We start from the raw sequence: 12,023 nt of genomic DNA on the forward strand, positions 1-12,023 counted from the left end.
GTAGAACTGTCAAAACTGATTGGTCCACACTGTGGAACATGCACCAAGGGGGTGACTAGGGTCGTCCGTTACTCACTGTTGAAATATGTACGCACCTGCACAGTGGCATGTGGGGATGTCATCTGACTCCTTCTAGGGGCGATCCCTTCCTGTTCCTTCAAACTTTGAAAATAACCTGGTCGTCTGTATTTACAAGGTACTAAAGTGCCCTTAACAGTAAGAATAAAAGTTAAAAAAAAAAAAAAAATATGGTCCTATAACACAACAGGGGAAACAGGCTGACATCGTCACAACATCTTACAGCTTTTGGGATGAGGACTCAATGTTTTTTGTTTGGGGCGGTGGGTCGTTTGAAGCATGAGAAAAACAAGCTCTGTAGCCCTGAGTCATCCACGGGAGAGTACGCCACAGGCTGGAGCTGACCAAACTGCAGGCCCCGCACTGTAACATCCAGGTAAACAAAGGGGCAGGTGAGGAGTAGGGGGGATAGGAAGGAACTAGTTACTCGGGCGGCAGTAAGATGACCAACTGGACTCAGAGCCACTCAAGGACAAAGTGGACCAGTTTCTGAAAATAACTGGTGGTTTCATGCAGCAAAAACAAAACGAGGATGAATGTTTGGAACTTGGTCAAATTTGTCAGAGTAAAAGATATATCCCAAAGAAAACACAGCTAGAAATAGTTGATTCCAAGTTTTGTATCGAGTAAAAAAGAAGTGGATGGAATCAGTTTATCAACTAGTTTATTTTTCAGAAATGACTTGTTATCGCAGTTGACTTGGGGCTGTATCCACGGGCAAGTGTACATGTGCCGTCCCAGCCCACATACAGAATCTCAAAACCATACCACACCTATCATACTGGGTGGTTACTGACAGATGCGATGTACTGATAGAACTGCGTGCTTAATACACGCAACAGAGTCACAGCAACTTGCAATAACTGACAATATTGTGTCCAAAGGGTGAATGCACCAAGGCAGAGTCTGGGCACCAGCCAGCTCTGGAGAGGGCTGTTCACACCACCACGGCAGGGCACCCCCTGGAGCTGTGGAAGGCAGTGCACCTGTCTGCCTAATCACCACTATTCACGATTTAACTATTTGTTTTGTTCTTTTGCAATCTTAACTTCTGATTTCACAATACGGTCTGTGAACTTTTTTTTTTAAGTATACAATGCTTTAAAGGAAGAAGACAACTCTGCATTGGGGAAAAAAACAGAATGAAGCAGAACAATCTGCCATTCAGGAGTGGCCTTCTTTTTCTGGTCTCTACCCACACTGTGCTGGGGCAGGCTGCATTGGGACGGATGGTGGAACTAAGCTTCCCTTTTTATACTAAGTATAAAGAACATGACCATATAACATTTTTTCCACTGGGGGACTTGTGACAGTGCAATAAGGAACCATTAATAAACCAATCAGGACAATAAGCATCAATCTAGACTGTCCTTGGCAAACCTAGATGTACACTTATCCTACAGCTATATCTGAGATCTTTCTACCAAAATAGAGTAAAAGTTAAGGACTCACTCAACTCTGCCGTTGATGTCATACTGGCCTCCAAGGGAAGAATGGACTTATGTGACACATCATTCAAGACTGGTCCCCAGGAATATGCATCAGGGTGTCAATCTTACATGGGACCCAGTTAATGAAAGGACATTTCCTAACCTGCTTTTAGTTCAAGAGGACTCACAATGGACTGAGGGTGCTAAGAAGCTTTAAAGCTTGACCAGCAGGAAACAGGGAAATGATGCTGAGATACTGATGTACAGGAAAGAGCATCATATCCAACTGAGAACAATGAAATATCCAGCCTGCCTTTGTCTCTGAACTTAGCTGTTTCAACTTTATGCACCTAGGTCAGAGGGCTGGTCTAATATGATATGTAATGTCCCATCCAAGGATAAACTTTTTCTACCAGGAAACTCTAGAGATGAGTAGGACCAAAATAAGCAAAGGCCTGCTGGGGGAGGCACAGCCTCTAAATTCAAGGCCCTTCTTTGGTTTGGCAATGGCCTACAGTCTCCCACACCACTGCTTCCAATGCGTACGGAGGACCGGGATCTGCCATGTGTTCTTCTTTTAAACATTTATCCAATCTCATTCCCAGGTAGTGTGGGCAAGTCTTTAGTTTCAAGTTCATTATCTTAATTCCAGTATTAGCTTCCATTTGGCTTTATCAGAAACACCCCAATACCTGGCAGTAGTGACAGGTGTCCATTTCCAATGCCTTGATGTCAACATGAAAATTCCTTAGAACTTTCTGTATTTCCTACATGTGGCCTTTGCTGGGCTTGGGCTTCTTCTACCCTTCCTCTCAGTCCTAACTTAGCTCTCAATCAGGCATGATTTGGGTTTGGTGGTGGGTGGAATCCTGCCATGGATCCCTTATGACCATCTACTTCTTTTCTGCTGACTCTTATATTTCCATAAAACTCTACAGAGGTAGACACCACTTGGGGATATAGCCCTGCAAGAGATTAAAGATTAGAAATGGGTATTAAAGTTCTTTCAGAAAGGAATTTGTACTAATCTGTTTTTCATTGTCTCTAAACTAGCACCCCACCGCCTACCTACATATCGGTTCCTGAATGAAGACTCTCCTAAGCTCAGAAGGCATCAAGCTTGTTCTGACCCCAGGAGCCTCAAGGAGGCGCCATTTGTTGCCTTGGGAGATGGTGGCCTCATATTGACCGAGATGTGAAAAGAACAGGTTGGGTTAGGACTTACAGCAAAACCAGGTACCAGAGCAACGCCTCTCCAACCGCAGCGTGCAGCAGTCACGAGGAGCCGGTTAAAAATGCAGCTGCCTACGCTGAGGGGCTGAGTCAGCCAAATCTGCGCGAGGCCTAGACATCTGCATCTTAACAAGCACCCCCCCTCCACCCCCAATCTTCTAACGCAGGCAGTCTTCCACCTTCAGCTCTGAGGAACACGTAAAGCGGTGACAAGGCATTCATCTGAGGAGGAGAAAATCACCCACGTTGCACCGACACCCTGGGCACGCTGCCCCACCTCCATTCACCTTTGGACGGTGACTCCTGGGCAGTGACGGGCAGGGTACACGTCTGGCCGCGCGTGGGCACCCAGCCGACAGCCACCCCTACTCAAAGTTTTCTGCTCGGCGTCCACACGCCGTCTATTCTAAGACTTACTAAATAGAAGCAACATTTCTGAACTCACGGCAGGTTTTTAAGGTATGCAATTCTTTTATTTCCTCGGCCTGACAGCAGAAACTTCATGATACAAGAGCCTGCAGCTCACAGAACTGACACACGGATTTCCACCACGGGAAGGACCCTTTGCGTTAGCGGAGATGAACTGAAGTGTCATGTCTGAGATGAACTGAAATGTCCCATCTGAGTGCAACTCCTGCTTCCCACTCCCACCCACATCATAACCCCTAAAGTAAAAGCCATCAGAATCAGACAGAATCCCCAGGAACTACTAAAAGTCACCCTCGCAAGTGTTTCTATCGAGCAGCTGTGGTAAGTGAAAACCCAAGGAGGGAAGCAGCTGGCCCTCGCTGGGCATTTCCGTGCGTGTGAGAGTGAAGCACAGCAGCCCGGGAGCAAGAATTCTGGATGAGCGGGAGGTGCGGACACTCCATCGTACCTCACACCTGCCCCTTCCATACGTAACTCAGCTTTGTCCCTATTCATGGAGTGAAGCTTGGGAAATGCCAGACGAGTGGTTTTAGCCTATCTCTGGAAATGGCTGAGGCTCATTCAAGTCCAAGGTAGGTGTGGGGAAAAGGGACACCAAAGAGCAAAGCAGGTTAGACAGAGATGCTCAATACTTTGTCAATTCCAGTTTAACGCTACCGAGACTATCTTCGCAATCCTGACATCCCTCACGCCTGGCCCCTGTTTTCCGGCAGAAGGAGAGGCTCCATCTAAGTGTCTGGGTCTCAGGTCTACTGCCACCACTGGGGTGGGTACTGTGATGCTTGTGAGATGACAATTGGGATGCGGGAGGAGATGTGGAGATAGGAGAGGTCAGGGGTCACAATGCTTCAATTACAATGGGTCTCTTTTGGTCCCCAGGAATGGTCCACTACCAGTGGTCCTAAAACATTCCCATCCCCTTTCCCTACATGTCTTGTGCAAATGTCCAAAACAGAATCTCTGCCCAGAGAGAAGGAGAGCAGAAAGTTACTGGTGGTCCACGATCTCTGGCCCCAACTCGCCCACCCCCCGATTCTTCTATGGAGATCCCACAAAAGTTAATGCGCAGCAGTGTTGTGAGACTAGAGCATCCTCATTTTTCTATGAAGCCAATCCAACAGCTCTGTCCTGACATGCTTTCTCCCTGGGCCGAGAAAGCAGCAAAAAATATCAGTTGAGCATGTGAAAATATGGTGATGGTATGTGCAGTGTAGTGTTTCCAGATGTCTTCACCTTCTATCTCCTCCATGGGGGGAGCCCTCCCCCTTCTCTCCCCAAGCCCCACACACGCCCCTCCCCCTGCCCCGAGTCCAGGTGCTCCCATCGGCCGGCTTCCACCACTCACTTCCCGTAGACACTCTCGTCACTATAGGCCACGTACAGAAAATAGTCTTCCTCGTGGTTGTCCTAGGGGAAGAGGTAAGACGACGGTTTAGAAAACATAATCACATTCATTATCCCTCGGATTCAGAGCCTCACACAACTCTGTAAGGTAGGCAGAGGAGGTATCATTAGTCCCCACTGAAAAGAGGATCGAAGAAGCAGCAGAAGTGGCTGGGATTCAACTTTGAACTCTGAGTTCACAAAAACCTTCGTGGAGAACGCCGTACACATCAGGGGTACAAACATGACCCCTAAAAGGCTCATTCTGGCAAGGGGAACATAGATACAAGGTAACTATATATACTGGAATAAAAACTAATAGGGAATGTATGCTGTGGAATAAAAATGAGAGGGTATTAGAAAAGTTTGTGCAAGTCACTAATGGGACACAAAAAGAAGGCAGTATTGTGTGAAACCCTTTAAGGAATAATAATGCAGTAACAACCTTAGGTGATACAGCATGATAAAGTCCTTTATTCTAGTTTTCTCATCAGATTCTGACAGTTTACCAATTAAACCAAATAAAAACACTCAAGTTATTCCCTCCAACTGAGTGTATCTGTGAAGACAAATGAATCCATTTAAAGACTGCCTTAATTTTAAATTTCATTTTATCTGGAATTTGTGCAGTCAGAAACCACTTCCTGCTGTTTCAATAAAGACGATCCAATGTTAAAACACTATAGCAAGGCAAGGCTAAAAAGAGAATTCAAAGGGACTGAATCTAGTGGGCTGCTCATTCCCTAAGGGACAAGTGGCATCTGATCTCCCAGAGCCTGACACGGCCATGTGAAAGGAACCTGATAGACAACACCTCCTGCCCCACTTCCCAGGTATGTTGGTAACACACCTGGGATGTTGATAACACACCTGGGACAAAAGCTAGAGAAGGCCAGACTGCACAGTATTGTCACCAGGACCATTACCTCATACAGCTGGCCCATGGTCGCGCTAGTGGGAGGGATGGTGTTGTTGACAAAGAAGAATAAGGCGTCTTCGGGTCTCAGGTGGATCCTCTTCCGGATTAAGAAGTAGAACTGGCCAACTGGATGAAGGAAGGTTTTAGAAAAGGAAGGAAAGGCGGAAGAAAATGAGAGGTTAGCAGAATGGTAAGATCCAGAAAAATATCCTACTGCACCTGTTTCCAAAAGTACCAGACTTACGTATCACCTGAGCAGAGCCCAATACCGTCCTACAGCTTTAGAAATAAAAAGTGATACTCAAAGAAGCCTGCATATTTCTTGACATGCCATTGAGGAGTTTAATTCCTCAACCCTTCCTGACTTTACTCAATTTCAGACCTAATGTTAGCATATCCACTCAAAGCCTGTGGACACCTTTGAGGGAATACAATGTGTCTCCAGACTGAAACACTCCCATCACTGTCTAAACTTGATTTGAAACACACTTCCAGGGAATTCCCTGGCAGTCCAGTGGTTAGGACTCTGGCGCTTTCACTGCCAGGGCCCGGGTTTGATCCCTGGTCGGGGAAATAAGATCCTGCAAGCCACGTGGTGCAGCCAAAAAGAAGAAGAAAAAAACAAAAAGAAAGAAAGAAACACACTTCCCACACTCCCACCTTCCCGTCACCTTGTGACGGGAAGCGGTCTAATAGACTGCAGTAATCTCAGCACAGTTAGGCATACCAATGTTGGGGCAATAAGTGGGGTTCGATGCATTACCCTTCACTGAGCACACTGAAAGATTTCTAGAAGGCTGATATGCAAACCTAATAACTCTGGAGCAAACACATCTACAAAATCTTTCCAAGTGTCTCCTGATGCAGTGGTTACTCCATTAAGAATCCACGTGAAGAATGAATATATCCTATCCAAACAGTATCTACAAGATGTATTAACAAAAATCTGTAGCTTGAGACAAGGTATTCAGCTGAGAATCTCTAAAATGTGATCCTCCCAATAAACTAGTCTGGTTTTCCTTTTGGAGTAAATTGGTATCACAATAACAAAGCTGAATTTTAAGCGGTTTAAATAATGGACGTCGGATCTTTCCTTTCAAGCTTTCGTACTTTGCTGCATCTAAATCAAACAAAGCACTATCATGGGAAATGATTAAGGAAATTGGTGATGGGAAAGAACTATGACATCACCGTTTCTGAATCACCTAACTCTCAGGAGAATCCCACTCACTCTCTTCAATTCTACTGCCTCTCAATCCCACAATCGCATGCACACAGGAAGGACTGGGAATGCTTTCCCATGGGAGGAAGTTGTCAGGGGAGGGAAGGAGCATTACCAGTGAGGTCAGAGGGCACTAGGTACTTCCTCTTGTCCAGATCAGGTACCCTGGCCTTGGGAGCCTTCTCCACGATCACCTGGGAGAAGTAGAGAGTGGGGATAAAAACTTCAGAATCCAAACTAGTATCTTCCCCTCTACATCCTACAGTTGCCCTATCTGAAGTGAGTTTGTCTAGGGCCAATAAAGCTTTTCCATTTCTTATTCCCCCTTACCCCTTACAAAATGTATGGGGAAATGGACTTTCTTAATAATGTTATAGTTTTATTACTGCAATAACAAGAGGATGAGGAGGGCATGTTATGAAAAGTAAAGATTTTAAAACCTTGATTTTAATTACGAATTACCTGTAAGGTATACTATAGGATATATACTTTCTGGTATTTAGTTAAAGCACCAAGAAGATTGTCTGAATTTTCTCAGATGGTCCTGAGTACCTATTAGTTTTATGCTGTCTTATAAATGCTATTTATTAAAGGTACAGATAATGTGGTTCAAATTTTATACTTTGTCAAAATTTTTGAGAACGACTGCAAAAAATATATTTAAGACACTATTAACTGAAAAAAATTAAGTATTAAAACAGTTCTTATATTCTTTAGTATGATGTCAGTACAATAACAAACCCATTAGTCAATACTGATTATCTGTTAGGATTTTAAGAGATTTTCAATGTCTACATTAAATATTTCAATAATATTTCAAGTTTTAGAAAGATCATATATGTCTGTAATGAAAAGAAAAAAAGATATGTAAAATTTAAAGACTCTTTATACATGAAGATTTATAAAATAGAAAATATCTTATAAATAAATTTTTAATATTAACTTAAATATACTTAAATGTAAATATTATATAAATATATTTACTATTTATATATTATATGTGATATATTTAATTTAATTTAAAAATATTTAAAATCTATTGTAAAACCATCAGCTTTAGATTTTTAGTTTAGAAAATATAATCACTCTAGGCAGAAGATATGGGAAGCACAGAAAATTTAAAGAAATAGAAATATACACTGGACAAGTATCCCTAGTAGCTGTGTGACCTTCAACAGGTCACTTAACCTCTCTGAGCTTCAGCATTCCAACAAGTAAAAGGAAGACGATAACTTTCAAACACATCTTTTACAGAGGCATGTAACTGATACAATGAACTTGAATAATTCATAAAATTTTAAGTGAAGAGGCTTTGTAAATTATAAAGATCTAAACATAAGGATTGATTTGGAGAAATCTGAAGCTTTTAAATTTAAGGGGAGAGAATAACAAGTGAAAAACCTACTTATTTTTGCACAGAAAAAGAATCCTGCACCTGGAAGACCAGAAGGACGTGATCACACTTAACAATAAAAATAAATCCAGTTGCAAAATAAATGAGTCACAGGTACAAAATGTATAGTGTGAGGAATATAATAATAAGTAATATGGTGACATACCATAACTAACTAGACTTATCACGGTGATCATTTTGAAATGTATAAAAAAAATCACTACGTTGTGTAACAGGAATTAACACAGTGTTGTAGGTCAATTACACTTTGAGAGTAAATCCTAAGAGTTCTCATCACACACACAAAATTTTTTTTCTACTTCTTTAATTTTGTATTTGTGTATGAGATTATGGATATTCACTCAACTTACTGTGATCATCATTCCAAGAAGTATGTAAGTCAAATCATTATGCTGCACACTTTAAACTTATACAGTGCCATATGTCAGTTATATCTCCGTAAAACCGGAAGAATAAATAAATAAATAAAAATCAAAACTGCAGCAGTGATATGTGAGTCAGAAATTAAAAGAAAAAGTAGGAAGAGCACAGGAAGAGACCAGTGATGGCACAACAACGAGGATGGACAGGAGGCCGCAGGCACATAAAATCAAAGGGAAGGAGGCTGCCTTGTGTCACGCAGGAACTCTGAGACGACGTGGCAGCTCCAGCCCGGATTAATAAGACATGGAAACCACGTGAAGGGAGCAGAAAAAGAGAGCGACAAAGCTAAGTGCAACTGTGACATCGGGAGGAGAGGGTTGGATGTGGAGGAAAAGGAGGGGAGAAGGAATCATTAAGGCCTTCGCTTTACCAGAAAATATTCAAGTTCCCAGGAACCCTTCACTTACAGTGGGCCCTGGGCCTAGATGCTTTGCCTGTTTGGGTCTCAGTTTTTCTCCTCTGTGAAATGTGACTAATACTCCATGGGGCTGCTCATGAATTTCAAAAAATAGGCAATCTCTTCCTAACAGTTTCCTGCTATGTTGCAGGTTTTCAATACACTGTAGCTAGAAAGGTAACTTCAAAATCCCATGAAAGTCTGTCTCAAGGCCCAAGCACGCCTATTCTTTTGGGTGGCAGCTACAGATGAGCTCAGGCTACACTCAAGTCACATAAGCAGTAAGGGTACGTGACTGCTTTAATTACACCAATGGTCTAGGGGGAAAGGGCTTTAGAAATCATTTAGTCTAACCCTCTTCTCCGTAAACACAACACTTGAGCACAGCAAGATTCAGGGTTCTGCCCAGAACTTGCACCAAATCTCAGGATTCGGAGGGTAGAGATCCTTTTGCATCACTAGAAAGAAGGCCACAGGCTGAGCACCTAAGGAGCAGCTAGGAGGCTGACCACTGGTTAAAACCTAACTGGAGGAATCATGAGATCTAAGTGAGAGTCATAATGGCTTACAAACTATCACAGAAGTAAAACATTTAACACCAAACAATGAGCAGAACAAAAATAGGGGGGATTAGCTGAAATATTCTGGGTGAATGCATGTAAATGATTGAAATGGAAAAGACTGTTTTGAGCAAATGTATGAGAATTTTAACTAGATGTAGGAACAGGTACAATTCTGAGTTTGTGACTTATACGGAGCTTACTGGAACAGAGCCTCCTACTTAGCGTTCTGAATAAACGGTAGTCATTTTGCTGACTGGGATGCCGTCCTGGCATCCTACTACCATCTGTGAACTCTTGAAGGCAGCAGCAGTTGACTTCTCTATTTCTAGCACCTAACAGTGCGAGGCACACACTGCACACTTAAATAATTCTGTTGAACAGAATTGCATTAGAGATTGAGAAACAATATGACACGGAGGGCCCAACAGCCAGGGTCAGAATCCCAGCTCTGCAACACGGCAGCCAGGTGAGACCTTTCAGGAAGTTACTTCAGTTCTCTGTGCCCCAGATCTTGCCTCTGTAGAATGGGATTATAACGGTGTGAGAACTAAGTGAATGAATATAGACAGGGCACTGAGAATACTCCCAGGTACATGGTAAGGTATCAATCAAAGTTAGTTGTCACTTTCAAATATTACTATAAGAGAGTAGGAATGGGTATCACCAAGATTTGGGGGAAACTGTTAAAGCAGTCATGCAAGGTCCACAGACCAAGAAGGCAATTTGTCACGAATCCGTCAGTGGGTAATAGGGCTAGCTCTCCTTTTGAGCTGAAAACCCTTTTGTATGTAATTCCTGGGGAATGGAACAGCCCTAATATCTCCTCTACCCTTATAGGAAAAGGACTGCAAGGGGTTTATACGGCCCACGTCGCTTCTGGCAGCTGTAAGAACATCAAAGTTAGACGACGTTTGGAAAGGAATTCAAGAGTACCTCTCACCATCAGATAATGGCAATTCCTTTACCTGCAAATTATCTGTAATATTTATCCGAATGTCCCTGCCCGAAGATAAAGAGCACAATCTTAGGGTCTCTAGTCCCCCATCGCCAAAGCTCAGCGACTGTTCCCTCCACCACACTTTAAAGCCTTCTGCCTTCCCATCCGGCTGCGTAGCCCACAGTAGAGAAAAACCAGGCAGGAGGCGGGGGAGGGGGAGAGGGGGAAAGCGCCCGGATGCAGCAAGATACCTTACTATTTCTTCCCTCCTCACTGCCTGCACTAGTTTTACATTACGTACGCCAGAGTCCAAAAACCCGAGAGAAAAAAGGTCTCGGTCCTTCCTTATTGTGTCCAGGCACAATGTGTTCAGAATAAATACCGGAGGAAGGCTGGCTGCAGCCCCACACGCCCCGGAGCCAGGAATGATGAGGCAACCCGGCTGCTGCGCGGAGAACGTGACCTTGTTTTCTGGGCCAGGCCTGTCTTGGAGCGCCCCCCATCCCCCCACGCCCGCTCCCTAACCCTCAAGAGACAAAAATAAAGGATCCACTGGCTTCCGGACATTTCCCTCCCAAACCCAAGGCTATAAGGGCCAAAGTCAACTTGATGAACGGAGACCCACCTAAGGAGAAAACTGATGGGAGCAAATCCACCGCATCTGTTATTCCCAAAACAATTTCCAGGCAGTCTTAAAGGCAGCAAATGGGCAGTCCCAACCTAATCATTCTCGCACAAAAAGGGCCACATTTTGAGTACATCCCAGCTCACACAGCCTCTGAATACTGCTGAGTCACTCAAACGTAGGCTCCGCTCTAAAATTGCGGTCAGCTCCAAAGATGGGGACGGGCCCTGGGGATACGGATTTTAAAGGGTCCGCAGTGCGAACGTTCCTTCCACTGGCTCTCTCCGTAGTGACGGGCGTCCAGGTTAAGTACTTTTAGGGACCACCTTTCTGTGCCTCTGGCAGCCATCACGACTCCGCCGCCGCCCCCCCCCCTCATTCCCCCCTCCCCTTCCACACTCACAGGGACCCGGTCCGGATATTTCTTCCGGATCTTTTCTCCTTCCTTTTTCCGATACTCAAAGGGATGGTCCTCCTTATACTGGAACTTCATGATGGACCGCAGGGTTTCTAAGATCCCCGGACGGGGCCTGCCTCCCTCGCCGACGAAGGCGTCTCTCCCGTCTTGATTCCCTCGGAACAAATCGCAATGTGCCTCAGACCCGCCTCAGAAAGGCCAGCCCCCGTCGCAATGCGGCTCTGCAGAGCTTTCAGAAGGGGTCTCGGGGCCCCCGATCCAGAGGCACGGGAGGGCCAGGTAAAGAAATCCTGGAGGCTTTTCCCGAGACTCGGGAGTACAAAAACAACACGGTGGCGCGTTGGTCCTCTGATGTCACGAAGCCCCGCCCCCGGCCCGCCCCCCGCGATCCGTGGTCCGCGGGATGGGGGTGGGCAGGAGCTCTGTCCATTTCGGTGTTTTCTCCTTCCATCTAAACTTTCCCTGAATAGAGTTCACTGGGACCACGAGCAATTTTCACCTCTTATTTTATGGTGACTGTAACATTAAAGGTGTTTTTCAACCAAAAAAATC

General features: G+C 44.5%; 1 protein-coding gene across 1 annotated transcript; it reads right to left on the reverse strand.

Moving 5' to 3' along the window:
* Window positions 1-3,192: 3,192 nt before the first annotated feature.
* Window positions 3,193-11,816, reverse strand: GABARAPL1 (GABA type A receptor associated protein like 1). Its single transcript, XM_082635948.1, has 4 exons — window positions 11,457-11,816; window positions 6,810-6,888; window positions 5,480-5,598; window positions 3,193-4,577 (listed from the first exon to the last, which is right to left on the reverse strand). The coding sequence occupies exons 1-4, from the start codon at window positions 11,544-11,546 to the stop codon at window positions 4,512-4,514; spliced, it is 354 nt and encodes a 117-aa protein (XP_082492074.1). The 5' UTR covers window positions 11,547-11,816; the 3' UTR covers window positions 3,193-4,511.
* Window positions 11,817-12,023: the final 207 nt, after the last annotated feature.

The sequence above is a fragment of the Mesoplodon mirus genome (assembly GCF_964341445.2).
Source record: "Mesoplodon mirus genome assembly, chromosome: 11".
Taxonomy (NCBI): domain Eukaryota; kingdom Metazoa; phylum Chordata; class Mammalia; order Artiodactyla; family Ziphiidae; genus Mesoplodon; species Mesoplodon mirus.